Genomic DNA, 22215 nt, shown 5'->3' on the forward strand with positions numbered 1-22215 from the left:
TTAGGACCTGGCTCCCTTTCCGGGCTGCTTACTGCGCCACCTTCCTGTGCATTTGAACTTGGCGCGCGCGCCCAACCTTCCACTTTCCGCTTAACCGTTTCTTCGCTCCCCGATGGAGGTGTGGCCACTTCTGACTCATGCCCTCCCCCCTGCTGCGAGCTGCCAGAGCTCGATACCTGGCGCCCTTCCTCTCCACTGCGCTCTGTTGGTGACGCTGGCCCCGATTTCCAACTGCTGCCCTCTGAGCCCCCTCTGGACCCTTCTTCCTGGGGTGTCCCCCTAGGCTCCCCCCTTGCTCTGGCCACTGGCGCTCCTTTCTGTGAATCTTCTGATTCACTGGAAAGACTCGGAGATCTCGGGTCGTCGTCATCACTCATCTTTTCTTCGGCCTCCTCCCCCTCGCTCTCTGTTTCCTCCCTTGCCCTCGCCTCTGCTCCTGAACCCCTGACAGTATGTAACCTGAAGCATCTGTAACCCGAGGTACCACTGTATACGTTTGGCACCAAGAGTCTCCGGAAGGAGGAGTACAGGACACAATCCTTAGGGATTCCGCTCTGGATTTGTGTAGGCTTTTCTCCTTAGCCTTTTCTTCTCCCGAATATGTCCCACAAGGCAGCAGAGGCTTAGGATCAGCTGCTGCTGCGGCACCTCCATATTGTACATAGAAACAAGTGCTTCACAATGGAAGCAATACTGATGGCTGCCCAAAGGGGACGCCATGGGAGACCAGCAAGTTCAGGGTTGAAAATAAGCCAGCTGCTCCAGCGTCTAAGATGGCCTTTAATGAATTTGCCATGAGATGCGAGCTGTCACATCAGCCCTGACCCACGGCTCACGACCTTTGCCCGCTGCGTTTCCCCGGTGTCGCTCAGTGGTTCCCAGGATGCCGAAGAAAGTTAGAAGCTGGCCATTGTTTGCAACAAATTCTTGCTTTTAAACAACGTGCTGGAGAAGCCTAAGAGGCCCTTTGCAAAGCAGAGAGTTTTCTCTGCACTGTGTCCTAAAGTGATCAGCTGGCATCTGGTACCCAGTGGGAACAGACTGAAGAGGCTGGGAGAAAAGCCCCCCCCCCCTTGGGTTCCTGGCCATCTGCGCTGTGTCTGGGTTGCTAGAGAGGGACAGAGAAAAGAAAATAAAGTGGCACCTTTAAATAGAAAAGGTGGTGATGGGAGGGAAGGAGGGAGGAGAGGGAGAGAGAGGAGGACACTGAAGGAAGCAGCATTGCTTCTGCAGTGACCTCCACCAAGGCTGTAACATTGGAAATCCACCACGGCCACTTGCTATCCCGCGATGGCATCGGGTGCACGACGCAGTCCCCAAAGCAAACCTCTGGCATCAGAGGAACTAAGGGGATAGAGAGGAACTCAGCAGCCCCCCTGCCTTGTTCTTGGAAGGGTTCCCTCCTCCTCTTCTCCCCCTCCCCATTTCTCTGCAGCAACAGCAGCCCATGGAACTGCGGAAGGAGCAGAGCAAAAGGATGGTGAGTAAGGCCGAGTGTCCCATCTGGAAGAAAGCCATGGGGATGGCGGGGACAGTGGCTGTGGGCACCCCACTAGGGAAAGAGATTGGGGTGGGGGAGCATAACCTGGCCCGCTGGTGGCTTTCTGAGGAAACAGCTCATAGATGGGCAGGAGGGATGTTGGTGGGCCACGTGTGGGTCGCTTTTGGTTCGAAAACCTCGCACATGGAGGGCTCTGCATGGGTCATATGGTGCGCATAGCTTTTCTGGGGCTTGGGGCAATTCTTGAGCAACCCAACTGCCGGGAGGGTTCCGGGGTCCCGCAGTCCATCTCTCCCATTTCCCCCCAGTTCAGTGTGAGTGCTCCAACCGGATGTACGAAGCACTGGTGAAAGGGGTTATTATGGCCACCTAGGAGTTCCCTTGCATAGTTTTGGTTGTTATCACAAAGGAATGCCCCTTGCCTGCCACCTTTTCGGCACTCCTGGGTCAGAGACTCGTAGAGCTGGAAGGGGCTCCAAGAGGCATCTAGTCCAACCCCCTGCAATGCAGGAATCACAGTTAAAGAATCCCTAACTGAAGGGTCCCTCGCCCCCAAGGTCTTCCAAGTTCTTCACCCATAAAAATCAGATTGTGGTCTGAGAATCAAGGGTGCAACTGCTTGCCCAGCTCAAAACTGCCCATTTTCCGCTCCACAGATCACAATGAATCCTGACGTTGTGATGAAAAGATTCCAGAAAGCTGGTTCCCTGAATAGAGAACAAGTTCTCTGCACATGCTCAGAGGCACTTTGCCCTTAGGTCCTGTTTCTAGGTGAAAATACATTCTGCACTCTGCACATGCTTTGGTGATGGTCCGAGGCACCACAGTTTTGAAGGCTGGTGGCCTTTAGTGGGCATGGGAGCTTGGGCTGACTCAGCTTTTTCATTACCTAGAGGGGGTGAAAAAATGGACAGCCCTGTGCCATGTACATTGGTGGATGCTTGTTGCAGTTCATATCAAAAAAGCAGGAGCACAGCAGAAGTAAGGGAGGCCAGATCTGTGGATTTCAATTACTCTCAACTTTTGTTGCACATTTCTCCTAATATTTTTGCAAGCAATTTTTATTATTATAATGCTATTTTCACTACTATTACTGCCACCACTATTAAATTTATGACCTGCTCTTAAGTATGCATTGCCCTAATATCCACATTTTTGGCTGGAAAACCCACATTGCAGAATTCAGGAAATGTGAAGCGTTGAAAGGTAGCAGAGTTCTGGATTTGCACATTGGATACTCTGCAGTCAATGAGAGCCTGAAAGTTGTGTCGGGAAGATCAAGCTATTATCTTTTCACACCAGCACCACCCCTTTGGGGCTATTAGAATTATAGAAACCTGTTAGGTATCATTCGTCATGAAACAGGAAAAGGGTCAGATAACTTTAAGGACATTTTCTATGAGTTCTGGGTGCGGTTTTCCAGGCTAATTAGGCACAGCTGGTGATGTGTATAAAGAGAGAAGAAGTTGCAGTTTGCAACTGCCTGCAGAAAGAGAACACCCACAAGTTTTGTGTTTGTATGGCCTAAATAAAACTCTTGTCTGAGTGTTTTACATCAGTCTTGTGGTTCAGTCATCTGCCGCCAGGGAAAATTCGCCTCCAATAAAACCTGCCTTAAACTGAGTCAGACTCTTGGTCCATCCACCTCAGTATGCCTGACACTGACTGGCAGCAGCTTCCAGAGTCTCAGACAGCGGTCCTTCCTACCTGGAGATGTGAGGGACAAACGTAAGGTTCTACACATAGGCAGGAAGAACCAGATGCACAAATAGAGGATGGGGAACCCCTGGCTGTACAGCAGAACACATTAAAAGGTCTTAGTAGACCACAAGCTTAACATGCGCCAACAGTGTGATGCAGCAGCAAAACAAGCTAATGCCATTCTAGGCTGCATCAACAGGAAAACAGCATCCAGATCAAGGGAAGTCATTGTGCTACTCTGTTCTGCCTTGGTCAAACCCTGCATGGAACCCTGAGTCCAGCTGTGGGCACCACAGTTCAAGGAGGATATTGACAAGTTGGAGGGTGACCAGGATGATCAAGGGCCCGGAAACCAAGCTTTATGAGAAACAATGAATGCGATTGCAAGGCACTCACAAGAGCCCTGCTGGATGAGGCCCATCTAGCCCAGGATCCTGTTCTTGCAGTGGCCATCCAGACCCCTGGGGGAAGGCTGCAAGCAGGACCTGAGCACTGGAGCACAGATCTCCCTCCCTGTGGTTTCCAGGAACCAGTACCCAGAAGCGTTACTGCCTCCAACCGGGGCAGCAAAGGATAGCCATCATAGCTAGTAGCCATCAATAGCCTTGTCCTCCATGAATCTGTCCCCATCCTCTTTTAAAGACATCTAAGCTGGTGACCACTACTGGATCCTGTGGGAGGGAGTTCCATAGTTCAACGATGTGCCACATGGAGGACTTTCCTTTCAGATCTAGTGTTATGAGAGCGGGGGGAAATCTCTCTTCGCTTTCTCCATGCCATTTCCTCTAAACTAAGACGTCTCAGACAACCGCAACCTTTCTTCATTGAGGAGTCTCTCTCTATTCCCTTGATAATTTTGGTTTTCCTTTTCTGGACCTGTTCCATCTCTCAGTATCTTTTTTTTCTTTGAGGTTGAAGTGAGCAGAGCAACATAGCTATGTCTGCATTAGGGAGGGTGTGTCTGTATCCTCTTGCAGGGTTTCCCGCTTCCCTTTGTTATAAGAAAAAAAATGCTCCTTTATCTCTTATGGGTACCCAAGAGCCCGTATAGAGTCCTTATGTTTTCTATCAGTAGGAGAAAATAACAGAGGCCAGCCAGAGAATATTGAGAAGCAAAGCAGCTAGTAAGCATGATCTTTATTAAACTGTTGCAACAGGGTCCCCCATGCAGCAAGGGAGGAGAGGAACCCCGAACATTGGTGTGCAAGCTCTTATATAGACTCTTGAAATTGCCTACCCTGTAGCTCAAGACCACCCCCCAAAACATCATACATACATAACAGAAAGAGGTGGTCCCCAGTAGAAATTTGAGTGTGTTGCTTCTCTCCTGTCTGCCAGGATACCAAATAATTCCTTATCTGATGGCCATGGTATTACGCATATCGATAGTGTGCTCAGCTTAACAGATACTTGCCAGACTGTATTTACAGGGAGTTGTAAGCCCCTACAGTCCAAAGACAATTGGAAAGCTTTTCCCACTTCCTTCCACCTTGCAGAGAAATATTTGAGGTCAATTTGGGAGAGTCAAAATGGCTTCAGGATTGTTCTCCTGCACTATTTCAGACACATGGTTTATATACTTATGTGTTTGCCTTGTACATTTATTTTATATATATAAGACCTTAGAATTCCTGTAACACCTGCTCATTTCAGCCCAGCATTTGATGAGGATTCGCAGCCACTGGAACTCTTCTCAGGAAACATCCCTGGCAAAGGAGGAGGCAGGTGGGAAGGAAAAGAGGTATCCCCTTTGCATGCTTGGCTACCCACTGGGAGCTGCTGGAAATAGCTCAGGGCCCGTCTTGTTCCTCTTATCTCAGGCTTCTCTCCATTGTTCCTCCGGCTGCACTCAATAAATCAGCGGCTGGCTAACTAGAAACCACAGCAGCTAAGCTAAAAATAAGCGCCAGTGTGGGCAGGTAGGGTGAAGTGTCTGCGACAAAACCTCAAGGATGGGCGTTGCATTTTAATTGGGAGTCTATTAATTTTTCCGTTCAACAGGATGGGTAGTTTAGGAACTGGGGAAGACACAAAGAGGTATCTGATTATTGAATGTAGGAAGGAAGCACCCTTCCAGGAAACCTAGCAACAGATCTCAAGGGCATCAGGCTTTCTTCTCCTTCAGGCTTTGCATGCACAGGGTCCCGGGTTCAATTCCCAATGCCATCTCCCGGACTGAAAACCAAGTGAGATGCTGCCAGTCAGAGTAGGCAGTGCTGAGGTAGACAGACCGACAGTCTGACGTGGCATAAAATTTAATAAATAATTTTTTTTGTAAAATTTGTAAGAAAATAATTGCTGCCTCCTGTGGCAGCGAGTTCCAAAGTTTAACTATTGCACTGCATATGAAGAAGTGTGTTCTGTTGCCTGTCACAAATCTTCCAGCGTTCTGCTTCATGGGATGTCCACAAGTTCTAGCGTTCTGAGACACAAAACTTTCCTCTGTCCGCTTCCGCCATCCCATGCCATGGCAGGTCCAGGCACTCTGGGAGGAAACCAGTTTTCTAAATCTGTTTCAGTTGGGGTTTATTAGGCCTCATTTTGGCACAGGAACTGCTTTGGTCACCTTGTACGATGCCATCTGTCGGAAGAGAGACGGGGAAATATGTCCGTTAATTTTCCTTGACCTCTCTGCAGCTTTCAGTACCGTCGACCATGGTACCCTTCTGAAGCGATTGATTTGGGGATAGGTGGCAGTGATTTGGTCCTACTTGGATGGCCATTTCCCGAGGGTGGTGCTTGGGGAGTGCTCTTTAGCCCAGTGGAGCCTTCAATGTGGGGTTCCTTAGGGTTCCATTCTATCCCCCATGCTGTTTAACATCTACCTGAAACTGCTGAGTGGGGTCTTTTGGAATTCTGAAGCATGCTGTCAGAAATATGGTGATGGCACACAGCTCTGCTTTTCCTTTACATCTGCAGGTGAGGCAGTGGAAGTGCTGGACTGGATGAGAGCCAACAAAATGAAGCTCAGTCCAGATAAGCCTGAGGCACTGTTAGTGGGCAGTTCCCTAGAGCAGATGGATGAGAGGTTGCCTGCTTTTGATGGGGTTACAAGCAGGTTCACAGCTTGTGGGTCCTTCTGAATCCTTTGCTGTTGCTTGAGGTCAGGTGGTCTCAGTGGCATGGAGCACCTTCCATCAGCTTCGGCTGGCGGCCCAGCTGTACCCCTACCTGGAGAGGGGCAGCCTAATCTGTCGTTTGAGCATATTACACCGATCCTGACCTGATTGCATTAGCTGCTAATTAGTTTCCGGGCCCAATTCAAGGTGCTCTTTTGAACCTAATAAAGACTTAAATGGCTCAGGACCACAATACCTCAAGGACCACCTCTCCCCATATGAACCGACACAGACCCTGCATTGATCATCTGAGGCCCTTCTTCATTTGACTCATCCACATGAGGTCCAGACAGTGGTAACACAAAGACGGGCTTTTTCTGCAGTGGCTCCCTGCTTATGGAATGTTGTTCCCTGGGAGGCTCGCTTGGTGCCTTTGTTATATACAGTAACTTAGGCACCAGAAGAATCATTCTCAATTCCATGCAGTGGAGGGTTTTGTTTGTTACTATGTTATATATTTTTGTGTTTTGCTATTGCATACCTCCCTGTGATCCTCCAGCGAAGGTTGGTAAAGAAATTTATGAAACAAATAAATTTATACACTTCCAGCGTGCCACCTCTTACTTGCCTTTTCTCTAAACAAAAAAATAAATAAAAATTCCCAATTTGTTGGATACTGTCCCAAGAGATGATTATGATTATTATAAAAATGTGTCCCTCAAGACCTAAAGTTTTAAGTCAAAATCCCGGCAAACATAAAAGTTAAATTCACCAGATACTGATTTTTAGGCAACGTGTTAAAATACCCCTGGAAGGAGGGAGCAGGGTGGTAGTGGTAGAAATGGCAAATAGAACTAAGCTGATCTGTATTCTGTCCCCACTGCAGGTCCTTGGGCTGTGCTCTCCTTCTTCAGTGCTTTAAGAGGCACTAAAACTGCCCTGAAGAGAAAAGAAATGTGTGGGCTGTGAACTGTTCCCCCGGAGGGAAGCTGGCCAGATAAACCACAGAGAAATCCTTGAAAAGGCACCATCTTGGGCACCGACTGAACTGTGTGTTCCTGACATGGCCACAACATTAGAACTACATTAAGTAGACAAATCTCTTCTAGTATTTGGGACTGGAAATAGAAAGATCAAAGACAAGGGATTCTGGACCTCCCAGAGAGGTCTCACCTGGCAGCAAGGTGTAACTGGTCAGCTGATCCAACAGAAAGGACACCTTGCCACCATTCGATTTGGAGCAGAGTTGGGTAGCTCAAGCTCTGTCTGAACAAGGGAACCATGCCCTATACCTGCCAGATCTGCCCCAGTCTTGGAAGAGAAGGGCTTCCCTGGGAACTGGTAGGGGCCCAGCACGATTGGGAACCCCACATCCAACTAGGATCCGTGTATCTGTTTGGGGCAGGACACCGTCTCAGTCTCGGGAAAGCTTGACATTGGCCCAATGAACACCACCACCACCCAGATGAAGCTCAGCAAGATGGTGGGTTCTGGGCTACCCACCACGTCCAACCAAAGTCAATGGAAACCCAACGGCCTAGAGGAGCTCTTGTCCAATGGGGGGACCATCAACGGCAGTGTTCCAGGAGAGGAGGTCTTCCAACTGCCCACTTTCTCTACTGCAGCCAAAGTCCGCGTTGCCATAACGGTGCTCCTCTTCTTCTCTTCCGCCTGCTTCAACATTGCTGTGCTCTGGACTGTCACCCAGAAGTACCAGCGTAGGCCTCACCTCCGCATTCTCCTCATGAACTTGGCGGCTGCCGATCTCCTGGTGACCTTTGTGGTGATGCCTTTGGATGCAGCATGGAATGTCACTGTCCAGTGGTATGCCGGTGACCTGGCTTGCCGGTTTCTCATGTTCCTCAAACTTGTGGCCATGTACGCCTCAGCCTTCGTTACTGTGGTGATCAGCCTGGACCGCAGGGCAGCCATCTTGCACCCGCTCAGCGTCAGTGAGGCAAAGAGGAAGAATAAGGTCATGTTGTCTGTAGCCTGGGTCTTGAGTTTGGTTCTGGCGTTACCTCAGGTAGGTGCTATTTATTTTATTGGCATATATATATATGCATTATATGCATTTATATCCCATCCTTTTCTCCAAGGAGCTCAAGGTGGCAAATTCAGTTCTTCCTGCTTCTTGCTTAATCTCCACAACAACCCTGTGAGGTAGATTAGGAAGACCTTGGCGGTCAGGGATCTCATTGGCCACTGTGACAAGATGGCAGACTAGGTGGGCTCTTGGCCTGATCCAGCAGGTTTCATCTTATGCTCACTGGTGCAATGCTGGCTGTTGTCCAATGCTATTTGAAATGACTTTCTCCGGATTTTAAAATAAAAAGGAAGTATATAGCTTTTCTCCAAGAGGGGATTGACACTGAATTATATATTAATTATTTGCGCCTAAAAACAACCCACAGATAATGGGACAATAAAGAATTATCATAGAGCCAAACTCAGGGTGCCTTCAGACGTGTGACACTGGACGTCGCTAGTCTCCTACGCTTTCCGCAATGCCTGCTTCTCTTCCCCCACAAAAACAGCATGAAAGATCCACATGCTGTTATCCTGCCCCAGATTCTGTCACCTTACCACGATTTTCTGGGTGAAGGGGGGCTGTAAATGCATTTTTTCCCCCTGCCACCAAATCCAACGGAAATGGACGCTAAGCATGTGCTATATATCCCGTTAATTTTCCAGATGTAGCTTTTACAGTTGTGTGAAAGCCAAATATAATCTGGGAATTAACAGTTGGGGAAATGGAATTAACTGCTGTGTGAATGCAGCCACTACGTTGAGATGCCTGCTGGATTTTTTTTTAGGTAATTGAGCACTCTGATGGATCTCTCTCTCTCTCTCTCCCCCCCCCCCCCGGTCCTGTCTCCAGGTGTTTGTCTTCCACACTGTCAGCCGGTCTCAGCCCACCTACTTCATCCAATGCGCCACCGTAGGGAGCTTCCAGGCTCACTGGCAGGAGACCCTTTACAATATGTTCACTTTCTCCTGCCTCTTCCTCCTGCCGCTGCTAATCATGGTCCTTTGTTACGCCCGCATCTTCGTGGAGATCTCAAGAAAGATGAAGAAAGCTTGCGGTGAGGTTAACCTGCAGTGCGCCAACTATCCTCCTGGTACCTCCCCAGAAGGGGTGGGTGAAGGAGCGTTACTTTTGGCTTTGGTTTTTTAAAAAAGACTAGTAAGTCTAATAAATAAGATGGTGCTGTCCCCTCAGCCCCATTCAGCATTGTCCTTGGTCAGGGTTAATGGGCACAGAAGTCTAAGGATCTGTGGCTCCGGAGAGGTCCGGAGTATGGCCTTCTCTGCAGTGGCTCCCGGTCTGTGGAATGCTCTCCCCAGGGAGGTTTGCCTGGCGTCTTCATTATACACCTTTAGGCACCAGGCATGGCCAAACTTGGCCCTCCAGCTGTTTTGGGACTACAATTCCCATCACCCCTGACCATTGGTCCTGTTAGCTAGGGATGATGGGAGCTGTAGTCCCAAAACAGCTGGAGGGCCAAGTTTGGCCATGCCTGCACCAGACAAAAGTGTTCCTTTTTAACTAGGCCTTTGGTTGATTTGATGGACATCCTATGCCCTTTTAATATGTGGGTTTTTTGTGGGGGTGTTACTGGGTTGTTTTTATTTTCATTATATATTTTGTAGCTTTATATTTTGATTTTGTTCTGAGACCTCTGGGTATAGGAAAGCACACAAATTCAATAAATAAATAAATAAATAAAAATTGTTAATAAGAACATAAGAAGAGCGTGCTGGGTCAGGCCAATTGCCCATCTAATCTAGCATCCTGTTCCCACAGTGGCCAACCAGAAACCTGGGGGAACTAGAAAGCAGGACCTGAGCACCACAGCACCCTCCCCTCCTGCAATTGGTGGATGTAGAGAACAGACATCAAGGCTAGTAGCCATTGATAAGCCCTCTCCTCCCTGTTTATTTGTATGCCGCCTTTCCATATTTAAAACCATGCTCAAGGCGGCTTACAGCACGGAAAGATTTACAGTTACAAAAAATAGAACAGAAGCAGTCATAAGCAAGAAATAAAACTGTATCAAAGTATACACAAGAAAATCAAACAACCTGCCGCCGCCCCATGTTCTAAAAATAAAGGTGCAAATCTTGGTATCAATTAAGCATCTCCAATTGTGACCCCAACAAAAAACCCACAACAACTCTGGGCCCAGAGATGGAGAGAAGATAAAGTCCCTACTAGAGAAGAATGGCAGATCATGTTGATGGATTATGCCAAAATGACCGGAAGAATCAGAAATCAGGAAGAGCAAAATTTTAACAAGGAATGGGGAAAATTCATAAGTTACCTTAAAAACCATTGTAAAGGGTTAAAGTGGTTAGTAGGATTGGAATATCACTTGTAGTTTAATGGTGAATTTTGGACACAATGGAGAGGTAAAAGATTTTGGATTATCATAAAAGATGCAGGAGGAAATGACTAACAAAAGGACCCACAAAGGGGAAGAGGGAAGTCCAAGAGATTCCTTGGAATCTTGTTTTTATGTTGTAAGTTGGACGTGTGACTGTCCAACTGAATATATATATATATATATATATATATATATATATATATATATATATATATATATATATATAAACCCTCAACAATACCCCACCCCAAGAGCCCAGAGGCATCTAAGATCAGGCATCCCCAACCTGTGGCCCTCCAGATGTTTTGGCCTACAACTCCCATGATCCCTAACAGGACCAGTGGTCAGGGATGATGGGAATTGTAGTCCAAAACATCTGGAAGGCCGAAGGTTGGGGGTGCCTGATCTAAGATGGTTTCTGGTTCTTTGGCAGCCTCAACGTATGAAGCTGGAGTCAGGCAGGCAGGGACCTGCTCTCCCAGCAAGGTGGAAGGAGGCCAGCAAGGAAGGGAGCAGGTCTTGCAGGACTCACAGCCAGGATGTTCCAACTCCCCAATTCCCCCAGACCCTTTACTTTTTGCCTCTCACCAACGTCTTACTCCTCCTCCAGCTTCACCAAAGTCCAGGGAGTTCCACCTCCGCCGCTCCTACAACAACATTCCTCGGGTGCGCATGCGCACCCTCAAGATGTCTGCCGTCATCGTCCTGACTTTCGTCGTCTGCTGGACTCCTTACTACCTGCTCGGCCTGTGGTACTGGTTCTCCCCCGAGATGCTGACCAGGGAGCAGGTGCCCCCTTCCCTCAGCCACATTCTCTTCCTCTTTGGCCTCTTCAACGCGTGCCTTGACCCCCTGATCTACGGCTTCTTCGCTATGCACTTCCGGACGGAGAGTGGGCAGGCCTGCTGCTGCCCTCAGAGGGAAAAGGAGATGGAGGGAGCTTCCGTGCTCACTGGCTCCTTCCGAGCTTCCACCATCAGCGGGGGAGCTGCCAGGCAGCTGAGGGAGCCCAAGAAGCACAAGCCAGAATCGGCGCTGGCGAGGGTCAAAAAGCTGGGGTTGAAGAGGAATAAGATGGCGGAGAGCTTCATTTGAACACGTAGATAAAACATGGTCCATTACCTCACTTGCTGGGATTTGCTTTCACTGCTGGGAGTTGGGTGGAAGGCCGGCACTACTGTTTGGCAAAGTGATGCAGCTGCCTCATGTGCCAGTTATTCAGAGGCGGAGGTGTTGGGGGATGCAGCTGCCAGTCCCAACCAGCCTGCTGTAGAGGGTGCTATCTTGTCACAAGCACCGGCGTAAGAGACAACTGTCAGCTCAGTCAACTTCTGCACAGGGAAGGTAGGTGACATCTTGTCCTTTGCTACAGGTGGCAAATTGTCTTGGTGGCTGGTTGCAGCATAATTCGAGCCCTGAAGGAGCTTCCATGGCAATAGTCAACACTCCGAATCTCTGACCAACAAATACAGAATATTTTCTCAATGAGGCATCCTCTCTCTTGTCCTTTATTTCTCTTTTAATGTTACAGCTATGGAAAAAGGCAGTTGCCCAGGAATAGTAATGTGGTACAATCACATCTTATGCGCATTTAACTTGCCTCCCGATTTATATTGTGCTCTAGGAGGCTTAGTTTGGTCAGAAGCGAGTATGCACTTTCAGAGTTAACACAAAATGCATTACTTCTGGTAAATGAGCCACCATAACCGCTAGAGGGCTATGAAAATTTGTGTCTTGGGCTTTTGCCCATGTACTATCTGAAACCAAAGTGCCGCATTGGCTGCCAGATGTGATTCCCCCCTCCCCGCTCTCCTACCCTGCTAAAGTAGCCATCAATAGCCCTGTCCTCCATGAATTTGTCCAAACCTCTTCCAGAGCCATCTAGGTTGGTGGCCATCCCTGACACCAGTGGGAGTCCCATAGCTTAACACTGAGCTGCATAGCTAACCTCCAGAAATGTCAGATTTAGGATGGTGAGCTGAGGGGCCGCAGAATGGACGGTGAGAGGGCATGAATATAAGAAATACGTAGTGGGAGGCACCAAATTTTGTCATCAATTTTGCCATATTACCAAAGTCCACCCCTGCCTGCAGCTTCTCCTGGGAATAAAATGCCTGGAGGCTTTGCCCTTCGCTGAGACTATTGCCTCTCTTTACTCTCCCCCTCCTCCTCCTCACTGCTGTGCTGCCTCAGAACCTCCATGGGTTCTTGAATCCTCCACAGCATCCTAGCCTTTCCTGCCCTCTCTCCCTGCAGCCCCATCCACTCTAAGGATTGCATCCCTTCCTCCTTCAGGATCCTGGCTCCAGCCGCCTGCAACTCACCCAAAGTCCTCTGCTGACACAGGCAGCTGCAGGAACAGGCAATAGCACAAGCTGCCTTGGGAAGTGGAAAGCTCTCCTTCGTTGGCCGTTGTTGAACACCTCTCACCATCTGCTGCATGTCTCCTGAAATCTGCTTCCCAGCAATTTAGAACCGGGCTGATCTTTCTTCATCCTAGCTGTCTTTTAGGAGATGCTGTGACTTCAATCAAGCATGGAACAGGAGACATGTCTAGATCCCCTCCTGCTAATGAGCATGGTTTCAGTCTAATAAAGCCACAGCCCCACCCAGTGACCAAAGGCTACCTGTGACACCTCACTGAAGCAGCTGATCATCAACAGCTTATCCATAAAACCATAAAGGGATCCCAGGAGTCATCTAGTCCAATCCCCTGCAATGCAGGAATCACAGCTAATCACTCTTGGAGGATAAGGCTGTGTACCACCTCAGGTATCAGAGGGGATACACCACTGAATACCATCTGCTGACTGTTAAGTCTAGCAGTAACAAGAGACCAATACCTTTGTTAGGGACTGAAATCACAAGAGAATGAGCTTTCAAGTTTGACACAAAAGGCAGGGGCACAGAGTGACGCGAGAGAAAAGGATGCAGGCATGCGTGTGATGAATACGCTCCCCAGCTAAGAATTGTGCCGTTGTTCTAAAAAATGAAACAGAAAGGGAGTTGCTCAAGTCTTTGTTAAAAGCCAAGATTGGTGGACAGGAATCTTACACTGCACCAAAGGCTGTAGGAGGCAAGAGAAGCAAGGACTATTCTCCCTTGGAAAATCTATGCCCCAGGAGCGATGACTCTTCGACTGTAGAATCAAGGCTTTACCCCTCATACCTAGTCCTTCTCTTCGCTATCTTCTTCTCCCCCCTTGGTATCCAGCCTGAAGGTAAATCTGAGGGCTGTGGAAAATCACTCACTTCTTCAGTTTTTGGTTGACAACAATGAAAAGGCATTACTTTATGGCTGCTTTCAGAGTTTTCTCCCAGTGGACCAGCAGACTCAAGAGACTGCCAGAAGAAAAAGAAAATGCTCCACAAATTAGACTGATGAATCTTTTCCCTGACAGATTTTCTGCCTTGAATGAGATGACAAGAGGACCACTGTGGTGTTGTGCTTAGGGCATCAGACTAGGCCCTGGGAGACCAGGGTTCAAATCCTCACTCGATTATGAAATTCACTAGGTGGCCCTGGGCCCAGCCGCTCAGCCTAAACTACTGTACTAGGTTGTTGAGAGGATACAAGGGGAACAGAAGAACTAAACATGCCACCTTGTGCTCCTTAGAGGTTAGATAAAAATGTAATAAAATAAATAGAAATGAATGCACAAATGAGATGAGGGCAGCTGTGGACATTGTGTGCACCCTTGTTTTGAACAAATATTGTCCTGCTTCTGGCAGCCAGGATGAAGTGTGGTGGGCAGGCAGAATGCTATGGGGGTCTTGAAGTCTTACCCCCTTGGTCCCAGCCCATTCTCTCTGGCTCTGTAACCAAAAGCTTTAAAAAATTGCACCAGGAAAGTGGCGGGAAAGAAATGAAAACCTGCTAGATCTACACAAACTTGCGTGACATAAACATGTGGAGCCCTAGTGCTTTTTCCCTCCCTGGGGCCTTTGATGCGCCACAAAGGACTTACGTAGACAAGTGTGAGAAGGCTAGTAACTTTTTCAGACTGATAAAAACAGGTTTTGGGAATTTTTATGGATGCCCTTGACAGTCCAACCACAAAAGAGGCTAACAGCTCAGCAAAGGGGAGGTGCTAGACTATAGTCACTCTGAAGCCACCCCACCACCTTGGAACACATCCCCCAAGCAAAGGAAGAAAGGTTAAACGCAAGGATTGTTTTATATAAAAAAGTCCATAATCTTTTTATTCTGAACATTGCTTTCAGACAGTCCCTTCTCAAAGACTAAAAAGCACAATTTGTACCAAGACACAGGAGGACGTATGTCCAAGGACACCAATAACAGGAAATCTCATGTAAACTGAGACATCAGATTGAGAGTAATTAAGAAATAGTCAAACTGTGTAAATACAAAATTAACCGGGGGGGGGGGGGGAGGGGGGAGAAAAAGATGTAAGCATATGGTCTCTTAGTGCAGATGGGCATTTCCTTCTGGTTCGCCAGGACTTAACATCACAAGCATCGCAAAAAGGAGAACCTCCCTCCCCACCTTTAGCGCCTCCTTCTGTCAGGACTCCTGCTCCTTCTACGGCCACCCCTGAGAGGAAAGAGAGGAGACAAAGAGGTCCATTAAATTATGCTGAGTTTCTCTCCATAAGCAAAAGCTGAGAAAGTTAACAAGACTGGATGAGGCTCATGAAGTATCTGCTGGAGAACTGCGCTCCATTTATCATGCCCCAAAGCCACAAATGGAGGGCAACTCTAAACACAGTGTGGAAGTGGTAGATGAAGAAGAGAGCTTGCTGCTGGCAAAAGACCAGAATTTGGCAAGCCCCAAAGCAAAAAATATTTGCAATCTAATCTTGTTTATACAGTTACACAGACGCCCCCCCCCCCCCCGATCAGTGTCAGTGCCTTAGCCCTGGGTTCAGTTCATGCTTGTGGTGCATAATCAGTCCACTGTGCAGCCTTGACTCAGTTCCCTTTCTGAAATTGGGAACAGTGGCAGGGAGTCTTAGAGATCGAGAAGACAAAAAACAGAATACATACAAAACTATGGACAATTAGAAAAGGGTATGTAAAGTGTGTCTTCCGTTATGCTCAAATTGTTTTGCAAAAACAGGTTAACGGGGCCCAGGCAACAACCAGATCTTTTGATTAAATTCATCTTAGCTTGCCTGCTTTAACATATACAGAAGACAGAAAAAGAGATGTAGTGTTATTAGTTTGCTCTACCTTTTAGCTCACTGTGAGAAAAAAATGTACAATTTCCTCCCACTTCTTAGTGGGAAAATCTCACCTTCGCTTCCCTTTCGGAGGTCCCCTGACAAAACACCAATCCACGCTGATCGGCTGCCCCATAAGGTCTTGTCCATTCAGTCCCTCCATGGCTGCCTGGGCTTCTTTGTATGTTTCATATTCTACCAGGGTGTAGCCCTGTAAAATACGAGGACGTTCAGGGGAAGAAACATAATTCACTCAAACATTTTTGGAAGGGTTTCTAGACTGTTCTTCAGCCAAATCTAAAGGACATAACACAGAAGGAAAAGAAAGCAGGAAGGAGAAGGAAAAAGGCAAACTCAGGCTCACATTCTTAGTCATAGTTATTTTAACTATTGGATGGAATGGGAAACAGTTCAAGAGCACTAGGTGCCAAAAGTTGCTGGTCTCTCAGTTGAACTGATGGAGAGTCCTTGCTTTCCTTCTCTTCCACTGCTGCAGTCTGAACAAACTTCCCCTGGTCAGACTAACTGACTGATCCCAGGACACCTTATTTGTAGCATGATTCAACACTGACAAGCAGACTGGCAAGAAATAAGGCTGACAAAATGCAACAACATATTGACAAAATCAACCTCCTCTTCTTAAGCTTTCCTTTCAATGCCTTTTGTGCATATCCCATGGCTCTTTTGAGAAACCTGCAGATAGCCCCCGCTCCCCCAGCTTCTAGAACCTATCTGTGCCTGCAGTCACAGGGAGCAGATCTGAGGCTTTTGGTAGTTATAGCAATGCACTACTAAGGTGTGTTCCTTGACTATCTCCAGAAAGAACACAAAAGCAGCCATCCCTGTACCTTCAGGTAACCTGTCCGCCGGTCAAGATTCAGGTGGAGGTTCTTGATTTCCCCAAACTCTGCAAACTTGTCATGAATGTCCTCCTCGGTGGCCTCCTCGTGGACACCTGTGACGAAGAGAATCCAGCCTTCCACCGCTGTAACAACAAAGAGCAGGACAAAAAAGAGTCATCAGCTGTGCTTGGCGGAACACATCTCAATGTGGGCTGCCTCATGCAAAGGAAAGAGATGTTACCATTGGCCAATTAGGGTGGGCGGGACATGGGAGAGAGAACATGCTCTCTGGACACGTACTCACATCTCTGGGGACCCGGCTCATCCCCATCTTGCTCCACACTGTCGTAATCCTCACGGACACGGGCTCTGGAACCCTCCTCTGATTATATGCACCAACACACAAAGAAACAAAAAGCAAAGCAACCAGAATATGATTTAGAAAGCACTAACGGTGCTGTGGAACCCTCCCAACACACCCACACCCTTATTTTAGGTTAATGGCATGTAATACACATCAGCAGCAGGGACTAATTTCCCCAGGCATCACCCTCAGGGATACCACAACCCAGATCTCACATCCTCAGTCCCAATAACTAGAAAGTGTAACTCTCTGCACAGACATCCCCTCTGAAGCACCTGCAATGATGTTCCCTAATAAAACTCCTTCAGGGAAGGGGCCCTGAGTGCCTCCAAAATGACAGCCCTGTGCTTTCCAATGCTTCCCCCAGAGGTCAAACACTCCACAGAGTAACTCCCCCAGAAAGCAGCCACTTCCCCTCACAGCCACAGCTTGAGAGCCTGCTCATAAGGCTGTCCACCTTTTCTGGCTGTTGCAGCTGTCCAGGAGCAATGAATGTGTTGTCACTCTGGCAAGTTGGAAACTAAGTATGAGAGTGTTGAGCACACCCTTTCCGCTTCAAGGGCAATTATACAGGGCTATGGAGAAAACTCAAATGTGAGGTTGGAAACACCACCATGCCCTTTCCTCTAAGGGCGGTGGCAAAAACAAAATCTGGCTACCCAGCAAGACCAGCTATAACTGGCAGCCCACCAATCCCCCTGTGGCAACCAACGGCAGATCAAAGCAACTGGCAATACAATGGTACCTCGGTTACAAACTTAATTCATTCCAGAGGTCCGTTTGTAACCCGAAACCGTTCTTAACATGAGGCGCGCTTTCGCTAATGGCAACTCCTACTGCTGTCACGCCACTGGCGCGCAACCCCAGCTCGCATCCCGGGGCAAAGTTCACAACCGGGAGCATCTACTTCTGGGTTAGCGGAGCTCGTAACCTGAAGCATTTGTAAGGAGGACGGTACATAACATGAGGTTCCACTGTACTGCCACTGATATTTTTCAGACAAAGGAAAGGAAGAGAATCAAATAACATAACCTCTGAGATAAACACACACATCTAAGCAACATACATGAGGCAGCCACCTTACCTGACCCAAACCCTCTGCCTTTCCTCTTCTTCGCTTTTTCCTTCAGTTTGTGGATGCTTTCTGCAGAGAAATCAAACAGGCTGGGTCAAAGTGACTATCTAAATGGGTGGCATGTCTCTAACTGCATGCGCTCTCAAGCCTTATCCAAGGCATTATGTACACATGTTGCCTGGGAGTGGAGGAAACCTTGAGCGAGATGCAGCTTATTCCAGCCTTCACCCACCTAGCTGGGAGTTGTAGTTGAAGGGCACCAGGTCAGCAAAGGCTGCCTTAAACCACTGAGATGGGAAACAACTAATGAAATGGGGTTGGGGAAGAAAACAACACCAGAGTCAACCCACAGAAGGAAGTAGAGGAATGTATTGGGAAAGCATTGCATAACTGTTTTAATATTTAGCATGGACCTGTTACCCACTGTATTGTAGCTAGCATGTTCTTAAGTTTATAATCATGTGTTTTCTCTATTGTAATTAGTCTATTACTTGTAAGCCACCCTGCAAGGAAAGCTTTCCTAAAAGGTTCATGTGTGGCCTCCAGATGCTGCAGTCCAACATCATCTTGAAGGCACCACATTGGCTACTGCTGGAAACGAAGCTGACTAACTGGCCTTAGGTAAGACTGTTATTCCTCATCTTCAGCTTTCCCCCTTTACAAAACAAGGATACAGGGCTGTGAAGGTCTCCTAACAATACAGTGCAGCCTTGAGGGGCAGGGGAACAGCCCACGACAGACCCTTTTGCAAAGTAGGGGTAATAATAGTAGACTAAAGCGTGGGGCTGTTCTAAGCGCTTTCTTTCTTCTCTCTCTCTCTAGGGCCTCAACCATGTATTTTATTATTAATTCACTCACCCTTCACCCCAAGGTCCCAGAGCGGGTTACAGCAACAAAAACACAGTATTAAAAACAGTTATTGGAATTACAGAAACAAGGAGGGTCCTAAAAATAGGTACCTCAAGCCTTCAACATCTTAAGATGCTGTTTATTTTGATTAAGCGGTATATAAATCGTTCCATCTTTCTCATCTAAAAGATAGCGCCACCGTCACCACCCTCTACTCAATATAGGGAATGGTCACACCGGCCTACCTTACAGGGCTGCTGTGACTAGTGAATTAAATTAACAGTTAATACTAATAATACTGGGGAGGAGCAAAGTCAGAGTTCATCAGCCGCCCCCCCCCGCGCCTCTCCCTACCGTCGCCATCCTCGTCCATGGCGAAGTCCTCGCCGCCCGCCTCATGAAGGTCCAGTACGTCCGCCATCTTGGCCACTCGAGCGTCTTCCTCGGCCGATGGAGCTAATCTAGCCGCCCGCCTGACGACGGAAGGAGCGCAGTGCACGCCGGGAGAGCTCGGCGCCGGCGCAGATGGGTTGGCTAAAGAGGATGCGTGTGGCGCCATCTTGAGGAGGTCTCTATGCAGCTAGGGATACTTCAACGCCTGCGCAGATGAGCCGGCTGGGGGAAGTCTTCTGGCGTGGGAGAGAGGAGGGCTCGTGAAGCGCCATCTTGAGGAGGTCTTTGCGGCGCTATACGCGCGCGATGGCGGAAGGAGCGTTGCAAGGCCTCGTGGGAAGAAGGGCCAAAAGAGAAATAGGGCGGGCAGAGGGCTCCAACTTGTAAAATGAGGGTGAGGGGTGTGGCTAAGACTGAACGGGATCTTCTAACACGGAGAAGGGGACTCTGAAGGACCCTACCCGTGGCTATCTTTCCAGATAGTGTGGTGCAGTGGTTATATTGCCTGACTAGATCCTGGGAGTCCAGGGTTCAAATCCACACCCGATGACGAAGTGCACTGGGTGCTCTTGGGCCAGTAAAAGGTAAAGGGACCCCAGACCATTAGGTCCAGTCGTGACCGACTCTGGGGTTGCGACGCTCATCTCGCTTTACTGACCGAGGGAGCCGGCGTACAGCTTCCGGGTCATGTGGCCAGCATGACTATGCCACTTCCGGCGAACCAGAGCAGTGCACAGAAATGCCGTTTACCTTCCCGCCAGAGTGGTACCTATTTATCTGCTTGCACTTTGACGTGCTTTCGAACTGCTAGGTTGGCAGGAGCAGGGACCGAGCAATGGGAGCTCACTCCATCACGGGGATTCAAACCGCCGACCTTCTGATCGGCAAGTCCTAGGCTCTGTGGTTTAACCCACAGCGCCACCCGCATCCCTTATGACGAAGTGCACTGGGTGCTCTTGGGCCAGTAGCCTACCCCAAAGGGTTGTTGTGAGGATAAAATGGGAAGAACTATGTGTATGCCAACTAGAGCTCTTTAAAAGTTGGGAAATAAGCGCAATAAAATAATAATGTTCCACTGAAGTGTGCAGGTGAGTTAGAGAAATTAGGGTAACTAGCAAATAATTTGCATAATGCAAAGGAATTTGATTTTTTTATTTATAAGCAAGTTCCACAGCCATGAGAAGAAAGCCACTTTTTCATTTTTGGATGAGGACATAACAGTACTAAACAGCTGGCTATAAAATACCTTGTCCAAGGGAAGATGAGAGGTAGATGAGCTTTAAGTGTTATTTGTAAGGGGAAGATATTGCAAGATGAGTTAAATGACTTTTAGCCCCTGGAGGTGGGGGGAAGCACAGACTTCTAATGTGAAAGAACTAGACCTTTCATGTGCTCCTCTGATGCAGCTCAAAATGCAAGGAAAAGCAGTGAGCAATGTGCTGAAGAAGGGGTAATTCCCCCTTTTCCATCTCCAGGAGAAGCATGTTTTAAATAACAGAAGGGCACCCAAAAGCACTCTTTCACTGCAAGAAAAAAAGATCATGCATTTAGGAAGAGTGACAAAGGGCACCCATTCCTGAATGTCAATGACACTCTGGACCAGGGTCAGCAAACTTTTCCAGCAGGGGCCGGTCCACTGTCCCTCAGACCTTGTGGGGGGCCGGAGTATATTTTGAGGGGGGAAATGAATGAATTCTTATGTCCCACAAATAACCCAGAGATGCATTTTAAATAAAAGCACTCATTCTACTCATGTAAAAACACACTGATTCCCGGACCGTCCGTGGGTCGGATTTAGAAGGTGATTGGGCCAGATCCAGCCCCCCAGGCCTTAGTTTGCCTACCCATGCTCTAGTCTAGACTATCAATCCATGCACTAATTTTGCAGACAGGATGATGTCTGGAGCTTTTAAGCTCTTGCAGCCAAATGGCAAAGGCTTATCATTAAGAAGGTGGGGGAAGGAAGAGAGAACCAACAGATTAGGCTCTAACCTGTTGACAGAACAAGCTTTGGGGACAAATCTAATGACAGAATTTCTAACTGGGGAAAAACCAAGGAAGCAGAGATTCAAAAAAATGCTATTTTATTGTATAAAATTAGGCATTACAAAATTAAGTACTGGACTTTATCGCTTATAGTAAAAGAAAAGGCAGACAGTATGTAGAACTATATTGAAAACCTGGACAGTAGAAATATTGAGTGAAGAGGAGGATGAGGAAGGCAGCTTATTCAGAAAACCAGCACCAAAAGGAGGGGATGTGGGGAATCAGGTTATAGGTGACAGCTGGGGCCTGCCCAGAGGCAAATGTCTGTAGGCAGGTCTCTCTGCAAGGAAAATTCAAGAGCCACATGTTTGGAAAGGAAAAACTCAAACCCTGTATATAGTTTGTTTCTAATAGAAAGTAGTAAGTGAGGCAAGTGAGACATTCATATACAAACTGTCAAAGGATTATTTATAAGCCAACTTTATAAATGCATTTCAACATTAATACTATTGTGTAAACAAAGCTGTATATAAAAATATATATATAAAGGACAAGACTGATTTATTATTTCAGGTATACAAATGGACATAGTGTGGAGGCCAAAATAATGCCACTTCTTGAGCTCCCTATGGAACAACTACCATCTCCACACATCTTCTGCAGCCCTTTGTCTATTCTCCCTTTCTCAGAGTGGTAGTCTGAGCTCCCCCAGTTATGAAGTATCTGTTTGGAGGTCTGACTGCAAAGCCTCACTGAAGGACTATACACCTGCTTATACACCATCTGGCTAAGAGACTAAAGGCCCTCAGCTTCAGTAAGGTGATTCCCAGGTGGAAAATAATCCTGTACACATAAGAGTTGTATCTAGACTAAGT

The 22215-nt window shown here is 47.7% G+C and overlaps 2 protein-coding genes across 5 annotated transcripts; one reads left to right on the forward strand and one right to left on the reverse strand.

Annotated features, from left to right (window-relative positions):
* The first annotated feature begins 585 nt into the window (after positions 1 to 585).
* Positions 586 to 15043, forward strand: LOC308576263 (gonadotropin-releasing hormone II receptor-like). 4 transcript variants are annotated; one of them, XM_081175457.1, is made up of 5 exons: positions 586 to 1480; positions 2158 to 2259; positions 7148 to 8287; positions 9143 to 9347; positions 11260 to 15043. In XM_081175457.1, exons 3-5 carry the CDS (start codon positions 7706 to 7708, stop codon positions 11742 to 11744), a joined length of 1272 nt encoding a protein of 423 aa, XP_081031583.1. In that variant the 5' UTR covers positions 586 to 1480; positions 2158 to 2259; positions 7148 to 7705; the 3' UTR covers positions 11745 to 15043. The 4 variants fall into 4 exon arrangements, with proteins under 4 accessions (XP_081031583.1, XP_081031582.1, XP_081031584.1 ...); XM_081175456.1 differs by lacking the exon at positions 2158 to 2259; XM_081175458.1 differs by lacking the exons at positions 586 to 1480; positions 2158 to 2259 and adding an exon at positions 4330 to 4927.
* On the reverse strand, positions 14821 to 19473 carry RBM8A (RNA binding motif protein 8A). Its single transcript, XM_081175477.1, has 6 exons — positions 19316 to 19473; positions 18122 to 18181; positions 16978 to 17055; positions 16680 to 16816; positions 15906 to 16042; positions 14821 to 15203 (listed from the first exon to the last, which is right to left on the reverse strand). Exons 1-6 carry the CDS (start codon positions 19380 to 19382, stop codon positions 15158 to 15160), a joined length of 525 nt encoding a protein of 174 aa, XP_081031603.1. The 5' UTR covers positions 19383 to 19473; the 3' UTR covers positions 14821 to 15157.
* Positions 19474 to 22215: the final 2742 nt, after the last annotated feature.

Source organism: Podarcis bocagei, assembly GCF_964188305.1.
Source record: "Podarcis bocagei genome assembly, chromosome: 16".
Classification (NCBI taxonomy): domain Eukaryota; kingdom Metazoa; phylum Chordata; class Lepidosauria; order Squamata; family Lacertidae; genus Podarcis; species Podarcis bocagei.